Here is a 26,793-nt window from a genome sequence, read left to right as displayed (position 1 = left end):
GCATTGCATAATAGGGTGGATCCCCACCCTGTTGTAAACACATGTCAAGATTTATGTCTTTGCCCAATATTTCTTAAAAAATCTGTGTACATTTCTCGATTTAAATATTCCTTTTTATGTAGAATCCAGTTTTAAAAACAAGTGCATCATTTCATTTAAAAATTATCAAACCCACCCTTAAGAATTGAGAAAAGAAAAAATGTGAAAAACATGTTAAAATTTGTCCCTCCATATCCTTAAGTCATCAAAATTTCATAAAAAAACGTTAAAACCATTTTCGAAATATCGTCTTGTAACGATTTAAAAAACTCACCCCATATACTCAAAAAGACGTAATCTTGAAAAGAACATGGAAATGCTTTCTTAGATAAGGGGAATAAAATACCGTTAAAAGTGACGTATTATTTAACGAGAGGTCTCTGAGTAATTGTTACATTTAGACCCTGACAGTAGGTACAAAAATTTAACCCCCAATTAACCCACCCAAATGTTTTGATAACCTTGAAATTTAGGATTCTCCACCCCAGTGCTTATCGCGATTTTGATCCACTTTCACAGTCAGCATACGGTGGTCGCTAGCCTGTCTTCCTAAGTTCCTGCCAGCGATCAGCCAATTTTATCCAAAAACAGGATCTAATTCCTTTTACCTTGGCCATGGTCGTAATCCCACCCAAAAAACTTCATTGAATCGGGCACAGTTCCCAAAGCCTTCAATAAAACTTAATATGCATCTTCTAAACGCTCGCGTGGTAATTACCATTCACGGATTCGTGCTCAAACTTTGCGATTACACCATTAATTGACGAGTTTACCTTGTTAAAAACATCCAGTGAATAATAAAATTACAAATTCTTGTTGAATATTACTGTAAACATTCATTATTAATCACAAATCGTAAAAGTGGATGCGTTTCAGTGCAGAATTTCTATTCCAATTAATCCGGCGCGCTTTCCAACGGATTGCCATTTCGAAGGGATGGCTCGCTTTCTACAACCCCTAATTATAAATGCAATTTCTTGCGAATAATTATGTATGGGTAATTATTGAACGATAATATACGTGTAGTGGTAGCATGACCAGATGCCGTATAGAGTGCAAAACTGACCCACTTAACAATCTGCTGGCCAGCACTGGGTCACTGTAACTATTAGAGCTCATCTACACAAGGCTGGCATGTCTTTAATTTGTTCGCCGCACCTATTCGAGTACGGTTCGTTCGTTACCTCATGAGTTGTACTGGCGGCGCGACGGTGGTAAAAACAGTGATGGTTTTTGCAATTTTTTAGTGTCGTTTCGGCATGAATTCGAAAAAGTTTCACTCGTCCTTGGACAGTTTGGCGAACTCGTCGTCGTCGCAGTGCGAAAGTCTAAGTGATGATTCCCAGGAGTCGGACTCTTCCGGCATCGACGCAAATTCCAAAACGTCGTTCGCCGTTAAATGCGAGGTGTACTCCCAAAATCCCTGCGGCAGCATACGCTCGTGGACCAAAACCGATAGTAAAAAGGACACCCAATCCGAAATATCGTTCAATTCGACCGTCGAGAATAACTACGAGCGTATCGGTAATGTCGAAATACTGCCGAATCGCATGGCCACGATTCCAGAGGAGAACGTTGGAAGTGAGCCGAAGGTGTCAGTCAAGGAGATTTTGGCCAGATTCGAAAATTTGCGCGATAAGGATTCTATAAACAATTGCAACGCTAACACCTGCGAGGAGGAAAAGGAGGTATTTTGGTGTTACTTAACTATTTCTTCGGGAAAAGGTTGTTAACCTTTTATTATTCGCTGTGGTATAAATTAATTTATTATATAAACGCTTTCGTGTGAACAAGTAAGCGGCTAAATCTTGCAAGGACGTCCTTTTTCAAAGGATAACGGAAATGCGCGCTTTTAAAATTATTATTTCCATATGGATTAATAAAGGCATATGGTACTAATGGCCTGATGTTATCAAATTACTTTTTTTTGTTCGTCGCAACACGAGAGGCATATTGACAATTACTTGGCACAATCAGAGCGAGATCGTAATTTAAGATTTACTTGATATAGGTTTAATTACAGCGATATATTGCTTTTCGTAATTAAATTAAGTATGTAGAAATTGTTTATTGCTACCTACTCTTGTGCCATTTTTTTAAATTTTTCACAATTCAAGCGTGCACTACAACCAGGTAACTTACAAAGAAATGACACAATCGGTGAGGGTACCACCACAGTTCTTTGTGGAGGGTCCCTATTTCTCGTCATTTTGGCACCAAACGGTTATTTTTCACTTGGGAAAAATCCAACAACCAGCTCCATCGCGTAAAGGGTTTAGAAATGACTAATCGAGGGACATAGATTCAATAAAAAGGTCCACTCGAAGGGCTTTACCAGTTAATGAGCGCTCTTAAGAATTTCTTTTTATTTTGACATCACTTTTATTTCACTTAAGGATTGCAAAAACCTCTGCCAAATTTGTGTACTTAGTTCTGTTTCACTGGTCATTATTATTATTAAATTGTAAGTGTATATACAGGAATTAAGAACCGATTGCCAACTTCTATTTTTACATCAAAATTAGGCCCCAGTTAAGCACCGCTTTGCGCCTCTATTGTGAATTTTTGCCTTAAAAGTGACACCGTCATTTTTCAGCCCCAATGCAACACCTCCCTTACTAACGTGCGGGTGGTAATCAACAAAAGGGAAATATAGTAAAAGGAAACCGGGTTGGCGCCACTTCAGTAAATGTTAAAAGAGAGGAAACCATACTTACCAAAAGGGGAACAAGTCAGACTAAGAGATCCTTGGTCTGGTCTTGAAGAGCTAAAGAGATAAAAATATTTTCGGGTCGATCTGAGACAATTTTTTTTTCGAGCCACAAAAAAGGCAGTGTATAACCTTCCTTTTTTACCAAAAATCGACTGCACCAAAATTTCTCGTGAAAACACTTTTTCTTATTAATTTTGGTGCGTAGAATCCAAAACAATTCGTACTTTTTCGATCAGACTTCTCAATCAAAAGTTATAGACTAGAAACCAATTTCGAAAGAAAATTCTAAGGGCTGTAACTTTTGAACTAGTAGCCCAATCTTGGAACTGTTTGAAATTATGGATTCTACAGGCCACATTCTATAAGAAAATTTTTTTTTCGGGTCGATCTGAGAATTTTTTTTCGGGGCCAAAAAAAGGCAGTGTATAACCTTCCTTTTTTACCAAAAATCGACTGCACCAAAATTTCTCGGGAAAACACTTTTTCTTATTAATTTTGGTGCGTAGAATCCAAAACAATTCGTACTTTTTCGATCCGACTTCTCAATCAAAAGTTATAGACTAGAAACCAATTTCGAAAAAAAATTCAAAGGGCTGTAACTTTTGAACTAGTCGCCCAATCTTGGAACTGTTTGAAATTATGGATTCTACAGGCCACATTCTATTAGACAATTTTTTTTCCGGATCGATCTGAGACAATTTTTTTTTCGGGGCTCAAAAAAAGGCAGTTATTTACCTTCCTTTTTTTTTACCAAAATCGACTGCACCAAAATTTCTCGGGAAAACACTTTTTCTTATTAATTTTGGTGCGTAGAATCCAAAACAATTCGTACTTTTTCGATCAGACTTCTCAATCAAAGTTATAGACTAGAAACCAATTTCGAAAGAAAATTCAAAGGGCTGTAACTTTTGAACTAGTAGCCCAATCTTGGAACTGTTTGAAATTATGGATTCTACAGGCCCCATTCTATAAGAAAATGTTTTTTCCGGGTCGATCTGAGACAATTTTTTTTTCGGGCCTCAAAAAAAGGCAGTGTTATACCTTCCTTTTTTACCAAAATCCGACTGCACCAAAATTTCTCGGGAAAACACTTTTTCTTATTAATTTTGGTGCGTAGAATCCAAAACAATTCGTACTTTTTCGATCAGACTTCTCAATCAAAAGTTATTGACTAGAAACCAATTTCGAAAGAAAATTCAAAGGGCTGTAACTTTTGAACTAGTAGCCCAATCTTGGAACTGTTTGAAATTATGGATTCTACAGGTCACATTCTATAAGAAAATGCTTTTGTTTCAATTTTCACGACTACTGCGATTGGTTCTAAACACATTACTGTAGCTATAATTTCTAAGGTATTTGATATCATTGTAAAGAAACTCTTTAACAATATTACAGAAAAAAGTAACCGTTCGATTTAAAAAAAAATTAATTTCTTTTCTGATGATGTTTTGTTTTTATATATCACTTGTTTTATTGAAAGTAGAGTATTTTTGCTTGTTACCCTTTTTTCCTATCTCAAATAATAAAAGAAATATACGCTTGGGCACGCAAAATCCAATCACACTGTAGATCTGCTATATCAATGTTTGAATTTAAATTAATTTTTAGTAAAAAAGGACGTAATCGGGGAAAATATTAATATCAAAACAGGTTTCCGCAGAAACATCGGAGCTATAATCGTTACGTGAATCTCAAGCAAATGTAATAATTACAATTCGATTGTATCGAAACACAATATGTAATCAAACGTTAAATCAGGGAATCGAGGAAAAAAACAAAATTTACCTTTGAACTTCGGGTCCCAACTTTTGGAGCTCAAAAGGGCGCGTTCTGCCATTCTGTAACAGATAATAACACAACAAACAAATACAACGGTTAGTGAATCGCGCTGCACATAATATTGCGAAATAGCAATACTAACGTCTGACACGGAGGATAATCGTATACTAAAACTGTAATTGATACTCAAAAAGAATCAATAATTCGAATGATGTTTTACTACCAAAAGCAAAATTTTGTTACGACTGCCCTTACAGTTCGGGTCTGGGTATGACAATAAAAAATAAAAATCTAATCAATTCACGCTGAAGAGCTGAAGAAAACTCACTCTAAAAGAAAATTCAGCAATCGTTTTCATTTTATTATGAATTATAATGAATATTCGTTAACTACACAATAAGATATCTAATGTATTCCGTGCACTGCTAGTTCTTGATCTAGCTCTTATAATTTCTTGTACGCATTCGGTTGGTTCCAAGCGAACACTGTTCCATTTCACCCTCTCTGTTACAAGACATTCTTGATTTTGGTCGTTTACGTTTTCTACATCGCCTTTTACTTTTGCAAACAGATTTGACTGAGCTACAGTCAGAAGTGCCACCAGAACTTGATGTATCGCCATCGTACACTTCCCTCGAAAAAATTCGCTTGGTTTTCCGCACGGCCCGTTTCCTTTTTCTACTATTTGGTGATGTTTCCTGAACGGCCGCGGTAAAAGGAATTGCGATATATTTAGAATCTTGTTCGGCACTTATACATCCCACAGTAACGCCGGTTCTTATTGCCGCCTGTACTTGGCCATGCAAATCTCCGTCTACCACATACGTCTTCTGCAGGTATGTAATTATGTCATCGGCCGTAGCGCCATCGGAGAAACATGGATCGTTTTGAAACGACACTAATGCCAATAATACCTTCATCAGAAAACTACTCGAGTTAGTAGTGGAGGGGATTGGCGGTTTTCTTCCAGCGTCCAGGCGACAATTTTTCTTTACAAATAACTGCTGTAAGAAAGCAAACATTATGAATGGCAAATTTGGAGACGTTAGCCAAAAGATGGTTATTCACAGAACCGAATGTCACGGTATGACTAACTATGACAGTTGTTGGACTATAAAATTACCATAGAAACATGAGAAAGAAGGATTGATCAAAAATGCGTTGGCACCTTTGGAATTTTTGTTCACATGGGAAATCGTACTTAACTTGCACTTTAATGGCAGAAATTTGGTTTATTTACTGGAATCATTTCGCAGTATGGAAATGTCTAAAATTATCGTTATAACGTAGGGTTTTGACACCAGCCAACAAAAGAACGAATTAATTGTCGTTAACCTCTTTACCGGTTGCGGTTTAATGTACATTACCACATATACACAAGAGAGGCACAGTTTTGATTGACAAAATTGTTTTTTAACGTAACTTGTAGCACAATTACCTAATTCGCTAAGACAACATTAAATTCCAAATGAGAGTACTTAATCTGACAATATTACGAAAATAATTTGTACGCTTCCTCTTTAAGAGGTAACACCTGATCTGCATAGATTTGCCTCGGCTAACAGTTCCTTTGTTCCACCCGACTTTTACTCGCCGAGCTCGAATGATGAAACGACCCCAACGAAACCCAGGCGTTCACTTTCTGTTCTATACATATGAAGGTATATCAGAAACACCGTCCGTCATTCTTTGTTACCACTGTTTTTAGAACCGGCAACACTGCAGCGTTTAAACTCTTATCTGCTTGAACACTCGTTTATGATCTTAGTGCGCTTCATTTTCTCGCATATTACTTCCGTTCTCTTTCTTTATGAAGCGGTACACGTATAACATTTCGTAATAAAAAATCTGGTGGTCTAAAGCGACCAGCTGTTACAATAACTAAGAGCGTTAGTCAAAACGTTCACTGGCGTCCAAATTTGATCCCTTGAGATCTTCTGAAATTCTTGAGAATCCTCGAAAATATTTTGGAAGGGTTCTTTAAAATCTGATATCTCAAAAACTCAAAAATTTAGTTACTGGTCAATTTTTAATAAGATTTTCACGGTGTTCCTAAAAAAAAGAAAAGAAACACTTAACTTTCTGAATGAGAAGTAAACTTTTTGAAGAATTCTTATGAAATTTTATTTTCAAAAAAGTTCATGTGGCGATTTTCGAGGAATCTGTATCAAATCCCGCCCTTATAAGGCAGTGATGCAGAAATTATTTTGAATTTATACATTTTACTGGACGAAATTTACATTTTCTGAAATCTTCTCCTTCATGAAAAATCTTATACCATTTCAGAAAAATTCTCTTCAAAATTAAGTGTACTAGTTATGGTTTTTGAGGGGTTGACAAATCGATAAAGACGAAAATACTACTTTTGGTTGATGAAAAGCACACTTTTTAAACCTAACTTAGATATTTCTAATAGTTTATATGCACTTTCAGGATAATTATCCTCCAAATTTGTGTAGAGTGAGGTTTTTCAAGGAAAGTGCGACAAATGAACAGTTTGCGATAATGGCACTCTTGAGATATGACGAATTATAATAGATCACGATAAGGCGTCGCGGCCTTTTACTAGAGTACCATGAAGGATAAAAGCCCCCCCCCCCTCCCCGCCCCCAACCTTCCATTTTGATAAGGGATAAGGATGGTAGTTCGTAGAAAACATTCCCTTTCTAACAATTTCTAACACCTCCCCCCCCCTCCTCTTCCATTGGTGTACAAACTAAATCCTGTCAATGAGACCTTTCATTAGAATAGCATGAAGGGTCAAATGTGGCCCCCCTCCCCAAATTTTGAAAAGTTTTATTAAACACCACTAGAGGCATGCGTATGCAAAATTCGCCCCCTTTAAGATACCAAAATTTGAAGGCCGTCTGGAACACCTTTAAGGTCTCGAATATCTATCTATTGCAAACAAATTTGGGACTCTAGCTAAGGGCGTGAGCTATATTTTTTTTATTCTGTAAAGACTGCGAGAGATTGAGGTATCAATTCTTCATCTTCCCTCTAAAGGAGAATAGACGCTGTGGTCCTAAACCACGGACGTGGAAATAACTCGAGTTGCGTACTTTTTTCCGACGTTTTATCCGCAGAAGTTCATACACGCGTTTAAAATATGGCCCTATTCCAACTCAGACCTACGAACGATTTACGTTTTTTTCCGTGATCCAGAAAATTTTGCATGGTAGGTTCTATATCGGCCAGTAAGCGTCTCTAGCAATCCTATATAAGTGTGCATAAGGATAGGCTTTTAAATGCGCTTAAAAACACTGAAGGATTTGCAAGTGAAGCGTTTTTGAGCACACTCTTCGGAATTGTACGCGACACTTAATGGCCCTTATAGACTCTACGAAGCTTTTGGTCTCTTTAGGGCTCATAAAATTACCTTAATCGTTTTAAAAAGCTTTCGCATACTATTAAATCCCCTTTAAAACTTAAGTCCATTTAAACAATTAATAATTCTTAATAACGTTTTAATACTTTTGAAGTTCTTAAAAAGAGGTAAATATAAAAGCCTTAAAAAGGGCCTTGAAAACTCTTTAAACCTTTTGGAGACACTGGTCAATGGTCACACTTAAAGCCTTGAAATATTACTAAAAACGTCTAGGAGCTTATAGTCTTTTCAGTGCTCATAGAAGCTGTCCTAGACTCTTAAAAACCAATCTCTTAAAAGGGTTTGAAATCAGAGCTGGGCAGTATTCGATTTTGTAAATACTTTTTAGTATTCAAATACTTTGTAATTAAATAATTTTATGGAAGCAGTATTTGTATTTGATGTAACTCAAATACTTTCGCAAATATTTAGTATTCGAATACCTCGTAAAGTATTCGAATACTTCGCACCTTTAAGTTATTCAAATATTTGAGAACTATTTAAAAATGTTTAGGGGAAGTTTCCATTATCACAAAATCAAATATAAAAATCCGATACAACTGAATACCGAACGATCCTGGAGTGAAACTTTTTGACCCGATAGTCTCCGTAACTTAAAAACAATAAGGACCTTTCTTATACCCATAAGACCATGTGTGCCAATTTTCAATGCGATCGCACGTTTCTAAAGTTATCGTGCACACGGACAGACGGACGGACAGAAAAGGATCTATTTCAAAATCGCTAGGATTAATTTCAGAAAGGTGTACGACGTACGATCGCTTTGAAAACTGGTACACGTGTTCTTAAGGATATAACTGATATAAGAAAGGTCCGGAGAGCCTGGTACCTGCCATATCTAGTAGGTACTATTTTAAATTTTTAAAGTATTTGAGTGACAAGTATTTGAATACTTTTCAAAGTATTCGAATACCTTTGATAGTATTAGAATACTTTTGAAAGTATTCAAATACATTCTAAAGTATTTTAATACTTATTTTTGAAAGTATTTGAATACTTTTCAAAGTATCTGTATTTAGTATTTGCTTGTGCTGGTCGTAAAAGTATTTAGTATTCAAATACTTTTTGAAAGTATTCTCTGTTTTAAATGTACCTATCAGGGGTTTTTAAAGGCCCTCAATGACTTTAAAAGTCAATTAACAATTCTTAATCCGCTCCAGGAAACGCTTGGAATCTATTATATTTACATAAAATCAGGTAAATGACATATTACTGGCGAGGAAATATTGAAGTACGAGTCCCCTTTGGAGCCGAGTAGGTAATTTAATTTCCGAGTCAAGTAATGTCATGGAAACTAAAATTTTCCCGACATAAAGTCGGCATGAAATAGTTATTTACATAAAAGTCAGGAAAATGACACATTACTAGCGAGAAAATATTGAAGTACGAGGCCTCCTTGGAGCCGAGTCAAGTAATGTCATTTTACTCAAAATCGTCCTGAAACCTTCTTTTTCTGAAATCCCTCGAGAATGCCTACTTTCTCAGAGCAAATTCAGACCTCAAAATACACAAATCCAGTATTTTTGTCCGTTGCCAAGCAACGAACTTCCCTGGACCGAAACGAATCCGGAAATGCCGGCCTACGCCATCAAATGTCAAACAGTGTTTCATAGGCAATAAGATGGTAACCAAAAATTATTATAGTCCAGTCAAATTAGCGCAATTTTGAACAAATAAAAACATTAATCGGTAAGATCTGAATTTTGGTATACACATTTATTGGGACTTTCTATTGAACGTACTAAAAGGCATTCTAGCAATGACATAATGTTTCATGATACGATCTAGTCAATTTTTTTTTCGGGGCTCAAAAAAAAGCAGTGTATAACCTTCCTTTTTTACCAAAAATCGAATACACCAAAATTTCTCGGGAAAACACTTTTTCTTATTAATTTTGGGGCGTACAATCCAAAACAATTCGAAAGAAAATTCAAATTTTTCCGTATCAATAATTGTTGCCGATATATGGGCCAGAAACTGAACAAGTGCTCCTTTTTTCCAAGATGGTGCCTCGAGCGCAACAGATTTTGACGGGGACTTTTAGTATGTTCAATGGGGAACACTAATAGACATGTGTACCAAAATTCAGATCTTTACCGATTAATGTTTTTATTTTTTCTTATTTGACTGGACTATATGCATTTATCAAAATTCCTTAGTTTATAATAATGTTGATTGCGATTTCAGAAAAAAATAGTATGTGTACCTCGCAGTTGAAGCACATTTCCGGACTCCAATGCTTGTCGGCCTCGGCTTAATGCCTCGGCCAAACTTTACATTGTCGTCCAGGAATGTATTACTTTTACTCTTAGATACACATACACAATCTACCATTACTTAATAACCTAACAGGAATTATAGGGATATGGAGTCCCTCCAGTGCTAAGTTGGTAACTAACCTCCCCTCCCCCCCAAACAAACTGCGCGAATTTTGATAAGTGAAAGGAAAAATTTAGGAGCAACTCTAAGGGCCCTTGTAATAGTTTTCTATAAAGGACATTGAAGCTTGCTGTGACGACGAAGATTCAATATCGCAGGCACTTCCCAATGTTAAGTTACATGATCCCTAGCCAAGAATTGTAGTGTGAGTGCTAATGGATCCAGACCACTATACGTTTCGGAGGCAAATGTAGATTCGGTGGGGTCTGAAATAACCCCTCCCACTCCTCGGCCAAGCGTCTCAGGATCCTAATAGGTGTAGGGACAAAATATCGAATCCCCCCTTCTCCCTGGAAGGTTTTCCATACTCCCCAGATTCCCCGGCGTTACGTTAACCTTCAAAACGTACCGCTCTTAGGACCCTCGTGATGGATATAGGGACCATCGCTTACTTTCCTGCTGAATATTCCATACTCCACAGCACTCCTGGTGTGATGGTTAGCGTCCTTAAATTGAATTTTTCCCTCCTCAAAGAACCGGAATATTTGACTCCTACGCATTCGTCCACTGAGAATTCTCCATTGAAATACTCTGATGGCTCCGGAAAAGTGGGCGTCTCTGAGTACCTCGGCTCACTTAAACTTCCGTATGCTTTATGCTTGCTCAATTTTTTAAAGTTATTAAAACTATCACTTACAGCATACTTAGAGTGAGGGGGTTGTAAATTTCGTAATACAGTGAACATTTTTATTTCGTTGATAGATTATGGTTAAATAATGTATAAACAACCCTTAAACTGCCCTTGAATAATAAATTTCCGTATGCTTTAGGCTTGCTCAATTTTTCAAGTTATTCAAACTATCACTTACAGCATACTTAGGGTGCGGGGGTTGTAAATGTCGTAATACAGTGAACATTTTTATTTCGTTGATGGATTATGTTTAAATAAAGTGTAAACAACCCTTAAACTGCCCTTGAATAATAAATTTCCGTATGCTTTAGGCTTGCTCAATTTTTCAAGTTATTCAAACTATCACTTACAGCATACTTAGGGTGCGGGGGTTGTAAATGTCGTAATGCAGTGAACATTTTTATTTCGTTGATGGATTATGTTTAAATAAAGTGTAAACAACCCTTAAACTGCCCTTGAATAATAAATTTCCGTATGCTTTAGGCTTGCTCAATTTTTCAAGTTATTCAAACTATCTCTTACAGCATACTTAGGGTGCGGGGGTTGTAAATGTCGTAATACAGTGAACATTTTTATTTCGTTGATGGATTATGTTTAAATAAAGTGTAAACAACCCTTAAACTGCGCTTGAATAATAAATTTCCGTATGCTTTAGGCTTGCTCAATTTTTCAAGTTATTCAAACTATCACTTACAGCATACTTAGGGTGCGGGGGTTGTAAATGTCGTAATACAGTGAACATTTTTATTTCGTTGATGGATTATGTTTAAATAAAGTGTAAACAACCCTTAAACTGCCCTTGAATAATAAATTTCCGTATGCTTTAGGCTTGCTCAATTTTCCAAGTTATTCAAACTATCACTTACAGCATACTTAGGGTGCGGGGGTTGTAAATGTCGTAATACAGTGAACATTTTTATTTCGTTGATGGATTATGTTTAAATAAAGTGTAAACAACCCTTAAACTGCGCTTGAATAATAAATTTCCGTATGCTTTAGGCTTGCTCAATTTTTCAAGTTATTCAAACTATCACTTACAGCATACTTAGGGTGCGGGGGTTGTAAATGTCGTAATACAGTGAACATTTTTATTTCGTTGATGGATTATGTTTAAATAAAGTGTAAACAACCCTTAAACTGCCCTTGAATAATAAATTTCCGTATGCTTTAGGCTTGCTCAATTTTTCAAGTTATTCAAACTATCTCTTACAGCATACTTAGGGTGCGGGGGTTGTAAATGTCGTAATACAGTGAACATTTTTATTTCGTTGATGGATTATGTTTAAATAAAGTGTAAACAACCCTTAAACTGCCCTTGAATAATAAATTTCCGTATGCTTTAGGCTTGCTCAATTTTTCAAGTTATTAAACCATCTCTTACAGCATACTTGAAGTGCGGGGGTTGTAAATATCGTAATACAGTGAACATTTTTATTTCCATGATAGATTATGTTTAAATAATGTATAAACAACCCTTAAACTGCCCTTGAATAATAAATTTACGTATGCTTTAGGCTTGCTCAATTTTTCAAGTTATTAAAACATCTCTTACAGCATACTTGAAGTGCGGGGGTTGTAAATATCGTAATACAGCGAACATTTTTATTTCCATGATAGATTATGTTTAAATAATGTATAAACAACCCTTAAACTGCCCTTGAATAATAAATTTACGTATGCTTTAGGCTTGCTCAATTTTTCAAGTTATTAAAACTATCACTTGCAGCATACTTAGGGTGCGGGGGTTGTAAATTTCGTAATAAAGTGAACATTTTTATTTCGTTGATGGATTATGTTTAAATAATGTATAAACAACTCTTAAACTGCCCTTGAATAATAAATTTCCGTATGCTCTAGGCTTGCTCACTTTTTCAAGTTATTAAAACTATCACTTGCAGCATACTTAGGGTGCGGGGGTTGTAAATTTCGTAATACAGTGAACATTTTTATTTCGTTGATAGACTAAGTTTAAATAATGTATAAACAACCCTTAAGTCAGCTGTCTCTGAGAGGTTGTCAGTGTTGAAACTATTCTCCTGTTTTAGGCTAGCTGTGTTATAATATTGTAACGTGATTTATATATTCGGGTTCGATTTATATCAATATTTATTAAACAAAATTAACACACTATAAAAACTGTACAATTTATATCGATTATATTTATATCACACACTTCGCAATTTATATTTCCGCGCTCGATGTTTCATACGTACTCGATCTCGTTCGATAGTAAAAACTGCCGCGATGTTCGGTCCACAACCATTTATACACGCAAGCAATGTAAGTCCAGAACATTCGCGTAATTACCAGATACGTGCAAACATTCCCACTATCGCGCGCCTAGAAAATTCCAGAGCGCCAAAGGCGACGTCATGTCTGGAGCGTTTCCGTTACAATATGAACCTTTTGGATCCTGCAAAAACTCTTGCCTCGATACACGATAGGCCTCCCAGTTGGCTATATCTTTGCTCTTTTTTACCTTATTCAACAATTTGCCCAATTGAGTTTTCTGCTTTTCGATCTCCCTGTATCAACAGGGATGGTTATAGTGCGGCGGCAACCGTCGAATGACAAGCCTGTTCGAATGACTCAAGAATGGAGTTGGTAAGAAGATCGACTTTGTCCCGCAAGTCGGCAGGACCCGAGAGGCGTCCTCCGAAAGGGTGCTCTCTAAGTTCTTCTCCAAGGAGATGCTCGTAAATGTGAATATCTGTTACCTTCGGGCGAATCGATTGAGAATCCCTGGATTAGTACTTCTCAGGTATTCAAGTAATGGTTTATCCCTAGGGTTCCCCCATGTAGTATGGTGATCATTTAAGATATAGATGCTATTACTACCTGAGATTTACCAGGTATGCTTTTTAACTTAAATTTTTGAATTGTCAAAGGACGCGTGGTAATGGTAAATTTATCCCGCAGTTGGTCACGAGAACTGCTCCGTTTGTATCTTGCGATGCTCGCTTTTCCAGTCAAGCTCACTTTAAGAAGGTCACGTCCATCCGCCGACGGATGCACGAATCAGTAGGGCATAACGGCCGTAATTTGGCAATTAAAATGCAGCGCATTAATTTGATTTCTAAACCCGATTCGTTATAGTGTATTAATTTTTATTGGCGCATTTCTGAAATAGATGGCAGTGCTTAGCGTGGGTGCGTGCGATACACCACGTCGATATGTCTGGTATTAGCCGAATTATGAAGAAGTAATTGTAACATTCAGTTAACAATCTTTTAAGTCTCCTTCTTTAGTTACAGGTGCACGCAAAGACCTCGCCGGTGCCCGTAAAGAAGACCGCGACGATAGAACGCTCGGAGAACATGACGACGAACTCGACGCCGACGAGCAACAACCACAACGCGGCGACGCCCCCAACGCAAGACGTGGTTTCGACACCAAAAAATATTCGAGCGCAATCACCTGAAAGTCCATCGCCTTCCACGGGAAAATATTCACTTATGCAATTCGCCTTGCACAATTTCCGGCAAGGGGCCGAGTAAGTGGTTTATTTCTTTCTCGCCGTAGTTTAAGTAATATTCATCCTGTTGATTGTAATAGGAAGTCTTAAATTGCGATGGTGGTCAGTTGCCACTTTGTCAAATGCCCTAGCGGCACAGTTACATACATTAAGAATGGTACCTGAACTAGGATGCGGTATCGCTTTTTTTCTGAACAACAAAACTTGTTCCTCGCGTAAACATCGCAATTAATTTACAGGCACCACAATGCAAAAATGTAGGTATACACGTAGAGAAAGTACACTTTCTTACACTTTCGGCAGATGAATTACTAATTTTTCGAAATCGAGCTTTCACTTTTGAATTTCGCGCGAGGATTTCTTCCCCCAGATGGGGATGGAAATTTGCAGTATCAAGATCCGTAAACAACTGTCGAGGTGGTTACGCGCCGTGATTATTAATTGTATTTACCGCAATAGGAATGTAATCCAGTTGACATCGACAGTTAAACATGGCTTTCATGATGCTGTTATAATCTCTTCATCTAAAAAGTCCTGCCACTCGTCGGCTCTCTATTTTTTGGTATTTATAGTAAAATTGATGATGAACTAAACCACTAAATTCGTAACCGAACAGCTCCGGACTAGACTGATGTGCTTCATTAAGGGCCAAAATCGGTGAAGATGAAGTCAAACGTTCCTCGGCATTTCCATTCCTACAGACTTTCCATTTAGACTAGATTCATTTTCGATGACAAATGTATTAACCACCTTTACGGAGATGAAGAAAGTTTTTTTTGCAATACATTCCAAAGACACACACAGTCATCTGTGTATATTCCATCAGTTTCCATTAGACACAGGAAAAGTAAAATTTCTGAGGATCTTTAACATATCACTATCCCATATTTGAGAGGAGTGTACCCTCTACTAGTTATTCAAGACGAGACTTTTTATAGACGTGATCGATACCTAGCTACTTGAATATTAAGAGGTGAAATCACACTTGACGTCTAAGGATTAAATTTAATAGATTCTTGATACTATGTTAAAAAAATTTGCTGTGGAAATGAGTGTTAACACGATCTTAATTCACAAAAAGGGAGATATTTGTTTATTAAACAGACGTTTTTTCACTAACCACCAGTTAATGTTTTTCCAACTGCCAGTTATATATTCCAACAATAAGGTTTAATCCCCTTGTGTTCGCTAACGGCAACAAAGCTGAATTTTTGTATCGAAAATTCATCTGGCGCGTTTAATTAATGTGTCCTTTACCGAACACGATGCGATGAAAACGCGAGCATTTCACGATTAGGTTTTAACGTTCTGTGGTTGCACAATAATTTCTTTTACGGTCCTAAATCCCTGGTGATTAATTGATTCTACAAAAACACGCGAAACGCGTTCAATTTAATAGTTCGCACTCGAATTTTTTAAGCTGGAGTTTTTTACTATGCCTGACTTTCGCTCTTGATGAATTCCGCATAGATTTACTTAGCGACGAACATTACGTGGTTATTCCTTGGTAGTTCCTTAATCTTCTATTTTCAAAAGTACGAGAAATAATCAAAATTTTAAATTGGAATAAAAACCACCAAAAACGAATTAATTAATTTTAATTTTTTCTAAGGATCACGCAGTGGTCTCGCTGCGTACTTAACCACGAATCCTTAACAATTTTCCCCAAAACGAATCCCATATATTCCTTATTAATTAAAGAACGCCTACAAAATGGCTTCTTATTGACACAGACGGCCACTAGCAATGGAACATCTATTAGAGATTGGTGGTGGGGCTCTTGCGCTTGACCCTTGAACTAAGTACTCTTTTTGAAGATTAATAAGTACTTACTTGAAGGTTGAACCTGAAAAGTTTAGGCCTTCTTTTAAACTTCAAATTTTAAATCTTATTTGCAGGTTTAAAGGTTGAAGGCATAAAACTGTGAAATTCCATACGAATTACCTTTAAACGCAAGTGTTCGCTGACTTTGCTTTATCCTCCTTGACTTCCTTTGGACTGTATTTAGGGGTCTTTTCTTCACAACTGCTTCTTGTCTATCATTATCTCTTTTAATCTCATTTGACTGGCTAGCTGGCAGCAAATGCGGGCTTGTAAAAAATCGCTTGTAGAAAGACGAGGAGCGTACATGTACCTTGGTCGGGGTCGTGTAATTAGCAATTTTACGGTCAGAGCTACATGGCGACATCTGGGCGCCATCCCCGAGCGTATTATACTAACGTGGTGATTTTTCACTTTTTTCTTGTTTCTATAACAATTTTGGTCCTATTATTTTCAAGTGGTGTCGTCGGAAAGATCTTGTAAACGCGCACAACTCCAGCGTGACGGAATTTTGTTTTTTTCCTACTGCCGAAATTAACCACCAAACCAAAAGGCGCGCGTCCTCGAGGGGTAACCGACTTTGGGCGCCCAAAAGTTTCTTAGAGCTTCAATTGCGGCCCTTCTATCTCGTGTTGCCAATTGAAGCTCGAGCTATAAGAAGTGCCCCAAAAATTGAGTACCATTTTGTGGAGGGTTTTTAGCGAAATCCGTTAAAATGCGAATAGCGGGTGAACGGGGCGTCGCCGTCGGAAGTGGCGACCGGCAAAGGAGTCAAAGCTGGCTAATGAAATACTGATCTGCCACAGAAAAATGCCTTTAGATTTCAAACGAGGACTTTGTTAATTTTTTTAAGCGTTTGACCTCTGCGCCCCCTTTATTTTTTTTAAACATCTTCCTCGTTTTTTCGCTACTCTTTCATATATACTTTGGCACGTCTTCTCTTCTGCTTCCTTCTCACTTTCTCTTCTTTTTGTGTACTATTTTCATTATATCTTTCCCCTTCAAAACCCTTCTGCATTTTTTAACACATTATTCAGGTCCCCTTAATTCCCTCTTCTTAAGACGTCCTTCCTGCATACGCCTTTGCGGTTCCACCTTCATTTGTAGCGCATTTCCAACTCATGTTGCAAATTATACATACGTTTATGAAATTTTTACCACAGATACTTCTAGTGAAGACTAGCATATCGCATATTGTAAAAATCAGGTGTGCGCAAGCGCAGACTGCGCAATGCTAAGCTTCTTATTTATAAGAATATTTATGTCATAACTTTTCTTTTGCACACATAAATAGCCCGTTAAATGACCGTCCTGGAAGTACTGATCAATTCATTTTTCCTTTTTTCTCCTCGCACTTTTTTATCATTCCTGCTTGGAGTTTTCTTTGATGTTCTACCCTTCCTCAAGTTTCTTCATACTTTCTTCAAGCTTCGCGCTTTTTGCTTGTGTCATTCGTTTACGCCTCCTTCAAGCTTCCTTTACGTCTTCTTTCTAGACGCCTACCCTATGATGATTGAATCTTAAATTGAATTCGAATGGTTAAAATTCAAAAAGCGACTTAGGTTATGGGATTTTTGGGTGATTTTCGCAAGTTAGAATACAGTCCGGTGTTGTTTATGTTTCAACTACTGATAGGTGCGAAGAGAGCCCAATTTGCTACAAAAAATCTTGCTGAATGGCTGCAACGGGTTTGCATAAGGGGGGGCTGCACATCTTTCCTTTTTGAAATCAAAATTATGTTTGTTTAATTCAAACTCGAACATTCTAATAAAGATTCAGTCCTTTTGCAAATTTAAATCTCGCCGACGGTACAGGACACTTCTTTGAATTTCCAAAGGTGGCAAAATTTCTCGGAAAACTGCTTTCTGGTATATCCTTGTATGTATTTTAAAAGTTACGAGCAAACCACCATTTTTATTGTGACAACTAATTAGGGTTAACGAGTTTGTCTCAAAAAATTAAGTGATTAGATTTCCACAAGCTCCACTACGTAAAAATATGCTTCAAATTTTATTAAGCAGCGAACGTTATCCAGGAATTACGCGATACCATGGCGATTCAGACGCAAATTAATTAACCACTTTAATGTTCAGGCTACACATCGATTACCCGAATGAATTCCCAAACTGATCCTGCTCCTTTTATCTCTGCCTCTTTTTTATATCACGTGTAATAACTAAATATGTTTTTAATTGCGCCAATTCAAATCGTTTAGTCACGAAAGCACAGAAGTATTTTTTCCCACTGAAATTCAGCTGACTTAGCTTTTCATTATATACGCGTGGTCTTCACACTTCAAATAACCCTGATAGTAGGGAAGCCCAATAGGAGATTTTGGGATTTACTGGAGCGCGTTAGATTAAAGTAAGGTGGGTTGACTACGTGTTGAAAAGTGTGCATTTCAATAATCGGACGATTTGAGCGTGACGTGAGGGAATGGGAAGGGCACAAACGTACAAAAAGAAACGTTACCTTGACATTTTAGAGTGCGTTGGATTTTTTTATTTCGTAAATTAAGTTTAGTGCGTTCAGCAACAATTATACACAACGCTCTAAATATCTGATGCGCTCGAATAAATCCCATTTTTTACCCTTCTGTAAACCCCTTTTGTACATTATTGAAAAGGTGTAGACGCTCCCTCTCCTACTCCCCACGGGGGAGGGATGTACAACTACTTTTTACTATCTCATCTAGAAAGGTGTAAATTTAGCATCGTGGGTTTCCAGATCCCATAAAAAAATCAATGTTCTCTTGAACTGAACGGTGAACGGTTTAAAAATCTTACTATAAAAATTCCACTATACGGATTACACATGGAAAATCAACCCTCCAAAGTTCGACAACTTGTAAAATGTAAACTTTCTATGATACTGGACTAGAAACCAATATCGACAGAAAATTCACTAGAAACCAATTTCGAAAGAAACTTCAAAGGGCTGTAACTTTTGAACTAGTAGCCCAATCTTGGAACTGTTTGAAATTATGGATTCTACAGGCCACATTCTATAAGAAAAATTTTTTCCCGGGTCGATCTGAGACAATTTTTTTTTCGGGGCTCAAAAAAAGGCAGTGTATAACCTTCCTTTTTTACCAAAAATCGACTGCACCAAAATTTCTCCGGAAAACACTTTTTCTTATTAATTTTGGTGCGTAGAATCCAAAACAATTCGTACTTTTTCGATCGGACTTCTCAATCAAAAGTTATCGACTAGAAACCAATTTCGAAAGAAAATTCAATTTGAACTAGTAGCTTCTTGGAACTGTTTGAAATTATGGATTCTTAGTAAGGGAATTCCTAAACAAATTATAGGAGGGTTTCGGAGCAGATACCAGAAAAATTAAATAGATTTCAAAAAAAATTGTTTATGATTGTATTTTTTTTTAAGATGTCCATATTTGGTTTGTAGGAAATTCTAAAATTTTACTAAATGAGATCAAGAATGGGCCTTTAGAATTAGACAAACTTAAATCATACAAATTTAATTCATTTTGAGTAATGGAGACTTTGTAAAGTTGGTTCCGAAAGACGTTTTGAAAATTCTCGTTTCTAAGAGGATTCGTCAAAAGGTTTTTAAGAAGATTTTTTGTAACATTTTTAGAAAAATATTCTACAAAAGAGATTTTTAATATTTGTAGCAAGTCTCTTAAAATTTTAAAGAATGTTTCCGAAACCATTATTTCTATTGCAACTTTTAGTCAAATTTCTAGACAGATACCAACAATTACGTTATTTAGATACTTTCTTATAGAGAATATATGGCATCCCGTTTTTTTCAAGATTACGGAGAAACACGTGGCCACTTTATTTTTCTTATGGACACATTTTGGATTTTGACATTTTGAGATTACGTTTTTTTTTCTTTATAACAATGATGGTTCGGTATCACATTTTTCCTACAAATACAATTTTTCATTTTTTGCGAAGAGTGCTTTGGAAAAACAAAACGTTATCTTTTGTTGTAAAAAAATTTGACATTCTGTTGATAGTCACAGATTTAAGTGGTATAGCTTCATCAAGTTTGACAGTATCATCCTATTTCAATTAGTGTCATTGCCATTTACGTTTGTGTCTTTACGAAAATGCCTTGTATTCTTATGTAGGTATTTATTTTTAATTGGAGTTATAATTTTCTTGCAAAACCAAGGTTTAATTCTGTTCAGTTGAAAATCCAAATTTTCTAAATACAACTAGTCCCATGCCAATGCCGCAGCCGGACAGATGGATCAAATGTCAAAATTTTGTTCGCAACAAAAGAGCATTTGGTTTATCCAAAGCACCCTTCGGAAAAAATGAATAATTGAATTTTTTGAAAAATCTGATATTGAAACATCATGTATGATACATCGTTTGTAAAGAGAAAAAAAGGCATAATCTCAAAATGTCAAAATACAAAATGGTGCCAGTTAAAAAAAAGTTTCAGAACCAACGCGTGGGTGTTGCCCGGTAACACAATTGTAAATGATGAGTAATGGGCAAATATAGACCATAGCAGCTATCAATGAGCGAACATCTGAAGTCTCTAGATGGCCTAGGGGCCGAGATCTCGATGGATTCGTTCTAACAAAAAAAGTTGGCACGTTTTTCTCCGTCATCTTGAAAATTATTAAAAACGTCCAAAATTCCCTACTCTTACAAGTCCCAAAAACGAAAGAAGAATGCAACAAACCTTTGGTATTGCTCATGTATCTTTAATTTGTTTCTCACTTAATCGATAATAAGGTCTATGGAATACCGCACTTTTACATCCTACTCGAAAACTATTCTGGCGCCCTTCCCTGCTCACGATCTTTTAGACTGCAGTAGTGTTATATGCTTCCCATTTTCTAAAAGCTGATAACCGTACGCCAAGATGTGCACGTAAGTCACTGAAAAAAAAAAATTCTAAACCTAATACCGCACATTTTGTGTAGTAAAATGAAAACTAATCCCCGGAAAAAGTGTTTGCAGTTCATTTATTATGGGGTGCTCATCTATTTCCTCTCGAAGAAACCACCCACTACACCAAATACTACTAAAGCAGGTGGGTTAAGTTGTCGCCCTTGGACCGGCACTCCACTTCATTAAATATTGTGCTCCTGCTGAAGATTTTTGAGGGGTACCGTGACACTTTCTTCTCTATTGGTTGATTTTTCACGTTTCGTCCACTAGAGAAGAAAGTTTAGTTTTTCAACTCGAGTTCAAAGTTTAACACATGAGCGTAGCGGACGAGAGTTAAAAAATACTTTCTTCTCAAGTTTTACACACAATTTTTTCTCAAACTACAATCATAATTAAAAATTAACGTGTGCAATAATGAAGTTTGACACATAGCAATCTAGATTCGGATATGTTTCAATTTCAAATGTCATTATTAAGATTAACGCAGCAATTGTTTTTTACTTTCCGCACTAGAGAGGAAAATCGCATTTTCCTCGCCCTTTTTAGGGACGAAAGTAGTTGTTTCAGAAAAAAATTATTTCAATGCAGCAAAGCGAAGGATTCGAGTTTGTAGGAACTGCAAGTACACCTTTACGTATATAAATGCAGTCGTACAGTTACTTTCTTGCGTTACCATACGCTGAAAATGGAGTTGTATGAATTAAAGCGAAATCATCTGGCAGATGTACGACGATTGGCATTGTAAAAACGGATTAAAAATGAAAATCCATTATGCGCGGCGCGCTGATAAATTTTAAAAAGTCATTAAGCCTAGGCTCTTTAAGTATTTCGTTGTGCCTCCTTTTATCAAACTTAATCCGTCCGATTATTGTGGCAAGTGCTAATGACCCTTTTCGATCTTGGGGGGTCATTAAAAAACGACGAAATTCAGTAGTAAATTAGAGTTAACAGTTGAAGACAATTATATGTACGGTAAACTGTTGTGGGTATGATGTTACGTCAGGTAGTTTTAATTTAATTTCGTACGACGAGGTACGTGCACGAGAAATTCTTGTGGGTGTAATTTATGGTTGTAATTAATTAGTGGTCGTGTTAGTGAGGTATCGAATGCATCCTGCTGCTGCTTCCATTTGGTAAGAGTCACTGCAACTTGTTTTCCTTAATGCTTATTAATTTATTCAATGAAACACAAACGACTTTTTCTCAAAAAAATTTACTTGCATATAATTTCAATCAAAGGCGGATTTCCCAAACAGTGGTCCTTGCGCAATTATATACCTATAATTTGTGGGCTCTCCTCTCACCATCTTGGTTTCATTGTGTTAACTATTCATGATTTCTTGGACATCTCCTTCATGTTTCCCCAATTTTCTTTCAAGTGACTTCCACTTCAACTTTGTTGAAGTTTTTTTCAAATTCTCTTCGTTTTTAAATTTCTCTGATTCATTTTTTCAGGTCAGCTCAGTTTTTCCCTTCAGTTTCGCTCAAATTCTACCAAAACATAATAGTCCAGGCAAATTTGACTTTTTACAAAAGAAAATTGTTAATGGAGCTTTGTCAAATGGATAGGTATGTTAAAATGGTCTATAACAAATGCAAAAAAATAAATAAATACGAGAGCAGGGGAGAGGGACTAAGTGTTTGGGGAGGGTGAAACGGGGTGAAAATCGCATGACGGCAATTTCCGGCAAAAGTTGAGATCAGAGACAAAGTTGTTCAGTGGAAAAGTTGTAGATCGTGAAAAACTCTACAACTTTCTTTCCAGTCACTTTCTCACACAACATCAAAGTAACCGAAGAAAACCGTGTTTTTTGTTTTTTATTTTTCATTTCCTCAAAAATGATTTTCTTGTAACGAGACTTGGTTGAAATATATTATTTTATAATTCAAATAGGTACCAATTTTTTGAATATATTAAGAAATTTAGAAGTTTTTTCTTCAAATGAAAATTGCCGTTCAGAAATGTATCGTAGGGAGCTCTATTTGGTGTTATTATCTTCGTTTTTATCTATACTTTTTGATGAAATAAAAAAATTATAGTCCCTACCGAAGAAGAAGCTCAAAAAACGACTTCAGTAACATTTAATTGTCTAGTAAATTTTGACAATTTGATTAAATTTTGAAAATTTATCAAAAACTGATTTCAGCATTCGACTGTGTTTCAACAGACACTTTCTTTCTTTACAGTATTATTATACTGTAGGTCTCATCATAATAGAGAATCATATGAATATGAAAAAAAACAATCTTTTCCAATTTTTTTTGCGTTTTTACTAATTTATAATAATAATAATAATAATATTTATTTCCTGTGGACATATAAAAATGTATAGGACACGTCAGTAACAATAACAAACAACATAAATAACAACAATAACATGTGAATTGGATTTTATTTGTAAAATGGTAGCTGTTAATGTGACTTTGGCCGGCCGGCTGGATGGCTGGCAGCAAATGCGCGCCCGTAGAAAGACGAGGAGTGTACGTGTACCTACCGCGGCCGTATAATTAACAACTTTAGGGATGGTGGGGTAGGCGACATCTGGGCGCCATGCGCGAGCGTGTTATATTAACATGGTGATTTTTGACACAAAAATGCGCTGAAGTCTCTGCGACCTCACACGAGGATTTTAATAATTGTTTTTATTGGAAATTTAATTAGTTTACTTAGGATTCATAACGCTAACGCGACGCTAACGATGGTATCGTCGGTAATACAGAAAACACCAGAACATCCATGTATACATACCGTATAATCCCATGTATATACATACAATATTATCGAGAGGAGATCTAAGGTACACAAGGAGTATAACGTACATTTTATGTATATTAAAAATACACCTCATTATATACCTTATATCTCGTATTTTCCCATGTTCGAAAGAAGCCAGATGGCTTTTTCTTTGTAGCTTATTAACTTGGATCTTTTTATTATTGTATTGTCAGCGGCACCTCCTTCTTTTATTATTTAGGTGCCCTTTACGTATTCACTCGTCCTTTACAACTTATTTTTTACTTCATGCTTATTTTACCCCACTGGTCTTTACGCATTATTCACGCCTGTCACTTTCATCCTCCCTGGTTTAAAGGCAGTGTTTAACCTTCCTTTTTTTTACAAAAAGTTATAGACTAGAAACCAATTTCGTAAGAAAATTCAAAGGGCTGTAACTTTTAATCTAGTAGCCAAATCTTGGAACTGTTTGAAATTATGGATTCTACAGGCCACATTCTATAAGAAAATGTTTTTTCCCGATCGATCTGAGAAAATTATTTTTTCGGGCCAAAAAAAAGGCATTGTTTAACCTTCCTTTTTTACCAAAAATGGACTACACCAAAATTTCTCGGGAAAACACTTTTTCTGATTAATTTTGCTGCGTAGAATTCAAAACGATTCGTACTTTTTCGATTAGACTTCTCAAAAAAAAGTTATAGACTAGAAACCAATTTCGAAAGAAAATTCAAAGGGCTGTAACTTTTGAACTAGTAGCCAAATCTTGGAACTGTTTGAAATTATGGATTCTACAGGTCACATTCTATAACAAAATGTTTTTTCCCGATCGATCTGAGACATTTCCATTTTGCTTCATTTTTGCCATCAATATTGGGTAAATTGTTTCTTGCCTGAGGGTTTACTCTTAAGAGCTCCCGCAAGCTCTTAGCTCTCCGTAGCTTCTCTTTTTGTCCCTCGCGTCTTCGGACCTCTTTGTTAACCGCTTTCTCTGGCATCTCCCCGACTCCACCCAACGGCAAAAATACGGCGACCGCGGCGGCGACCAAAAATCAAAAGCGAAAGGCAATGACGCCACGACGGCCGAGTGAAAAAATCCCCGTAGCTGTAGCTGTAACCCTTCCTCTTCTATTTAACACATTTTCCTTTATTGTCCCACCTTCGATTCCACTTCCTAATTCTTCTTTCCTTCTTTAGTTAAAATAAACAACATTCTTTTCTTTAAACGCGCATCTGTGACAAGCATCTGTATACAAAATGAATTAATTTTTAGCGTAACGCTTATCTACGACCGGAGAAAAACATGAGATAAACTTTTCAAATATGACAAATAATTTTCTTCATTTTACAATACGTAAATTCGTCACAAATAAGTGAATAAAATAAACAAATTACAATTCGGCTATAAACAAAAATCAACCATCGTCTAAAGTACATACATTTATACAGCAGTATCTCTTTTTATTTTTGTATCGCTTGTTCCTCCTTTTTAACAATTTTTTTACGCTTCATTCTTTGTTTCTTTCATATCTGTTGACGCTTTTCTTGTTCAGCGTGAGTCTCTAACTTGCACCCGTCGATTAGGGTTTCTTATATTCTTACCGTCTCGCCCTTCTGTACACTATTGTCCGTTACGCATTGTTCACGGTTTTTCCACGCATTCTTCATTTCTCGTCACGCCCTTTAGGTTTGTAAATTAGGCCCCTTCTCCTTCCAGCCCTTATTTTCGTAATGGTCTCTTTCAGATTCACACCCCTACGCACATTTCTCCTCTCCTGGTCCCTCTTTCATGCTTCCTTCAAGCAAGTCTTCCAAACGCCCCATTCCATGAATGCACCTCTTATCCTTTCAATTTCCTCGCTCAATTAGTTCCTTCACTTTCTCTTCGTTTACACCTGTTTCAAATTCTACTTCTAATGTTCCCTTAAAATCTTTTTTACCTACGGCTCTTATCATTCAAGTTTTATGCATCCCTTTTTTGTTCACACTATCTTTCTTGCCTTTTTTTCTTCGCATATCCTTCGCCCTCTCTGTTTTTCACGTTTGAATAAACTTCAGATCACCTTCTGAACGTCTCTCTTTCTTGTCCCCTTCGGTATCCTCGATTCAGAAGGTAGAAACTGGCTCCAGCCAGCATTAACAATAAAAATGGAAACAAATAATAAATTTCTTCCATGGGGATCGCAGTTGGAAGCGTCCCCATTATACTTGCCGCATTGCCACGTTGTATAGCAATACTGATTTTTTGTTTTAAATAACTAGTAGCTCGAGGTTCTCCAGTAATACTGGCAATACGTTTTCCTAAACACTCCACAAAAAAAATCGATGTAAAATATTTTCAAAATGGCCGCACTTCCGGAAATACCGGAAGTTGCTAGTAACTTCGTTATTTTAAATGACAACCCCTAAACTGTTAAAGATAGCTATAGGAACATGTAATATCAAAATATGCCAATTTCGATTTTCTATCTCATGCAATAGTAAGAACATGGTCATTACATTTAAAACACTGAGTTTTTTGTCTTTGAAGTTTCTTAAATTTGGATCTCCATAGGTGTGGTTGTACGCAACTTAACTTTTTTTTAAGTACTCTAAAAGAAAGCCCTATTCTTTCACTATGAACAGATACAAATGGGTTGCCATGACTACAAGTAATCAATTATCAAGGTACCATCTGCATCCGCCATTTTGTTTCTTAAAATCAAAATAACATAAAAACCATAAATGGCAGATATCGACATATGGGTATGAAAAGAACTGAAATTTCACGTAAAATCCAAAAATGGAATAAAAAATAGGGGTTGCCATTTAAAATATCGAAGTTACTATCTATTTTTTATTTATTTATTTATTTTGCCTTTATTTTTTAAGTGGGCGGGGTTTCAGCCGAGGCTGCT

General features: G+C 36.5%; 1 protein-coding gene across 1 annotated transcript in view; it reads left to right on the top strand.

Annotated features, from left to right (window-relative positions):
- LOC116178303 (unconventional myosin-XV-like) overlaps positions 1–26,793 on the top strand; it is a 58,205-nt gene that overhangs the window by 26,394 nt on the left and 5,018 nt on the right. Inside the window, exon 9 of the mRNA XM_031497771.1 lies at positions 14,238–14,482. Coding sequence (XP_031353631.1) covers positions 14,238–14,482 — 245 coding nt within the window. The remainder of the gene's footprint in view (positions 1–14,237; positions 14,483–26,793) is intronic.

The sequence above is a fragment of the Photinus pyralis genome, unplaced genomic scaffold (assembly GCF_008802855.1).
Source record: "Photinus pyralis isolate 1611_PpyrPB1 unplaced genomic scaffold, Ppyr1.3 Ppyr1.4_LG8, whole genome shotgun sequence".
NCBI lineage: Eukaryota > Metazoa > Arthropoda > Insecta > Coleoptera > Lampyridae > Photinus > Photinus pyralis.
Note: the sequence above shows the minus strand (reverse complement) of the source record. Positions and strands in the feature narration are given on the sequence as shown.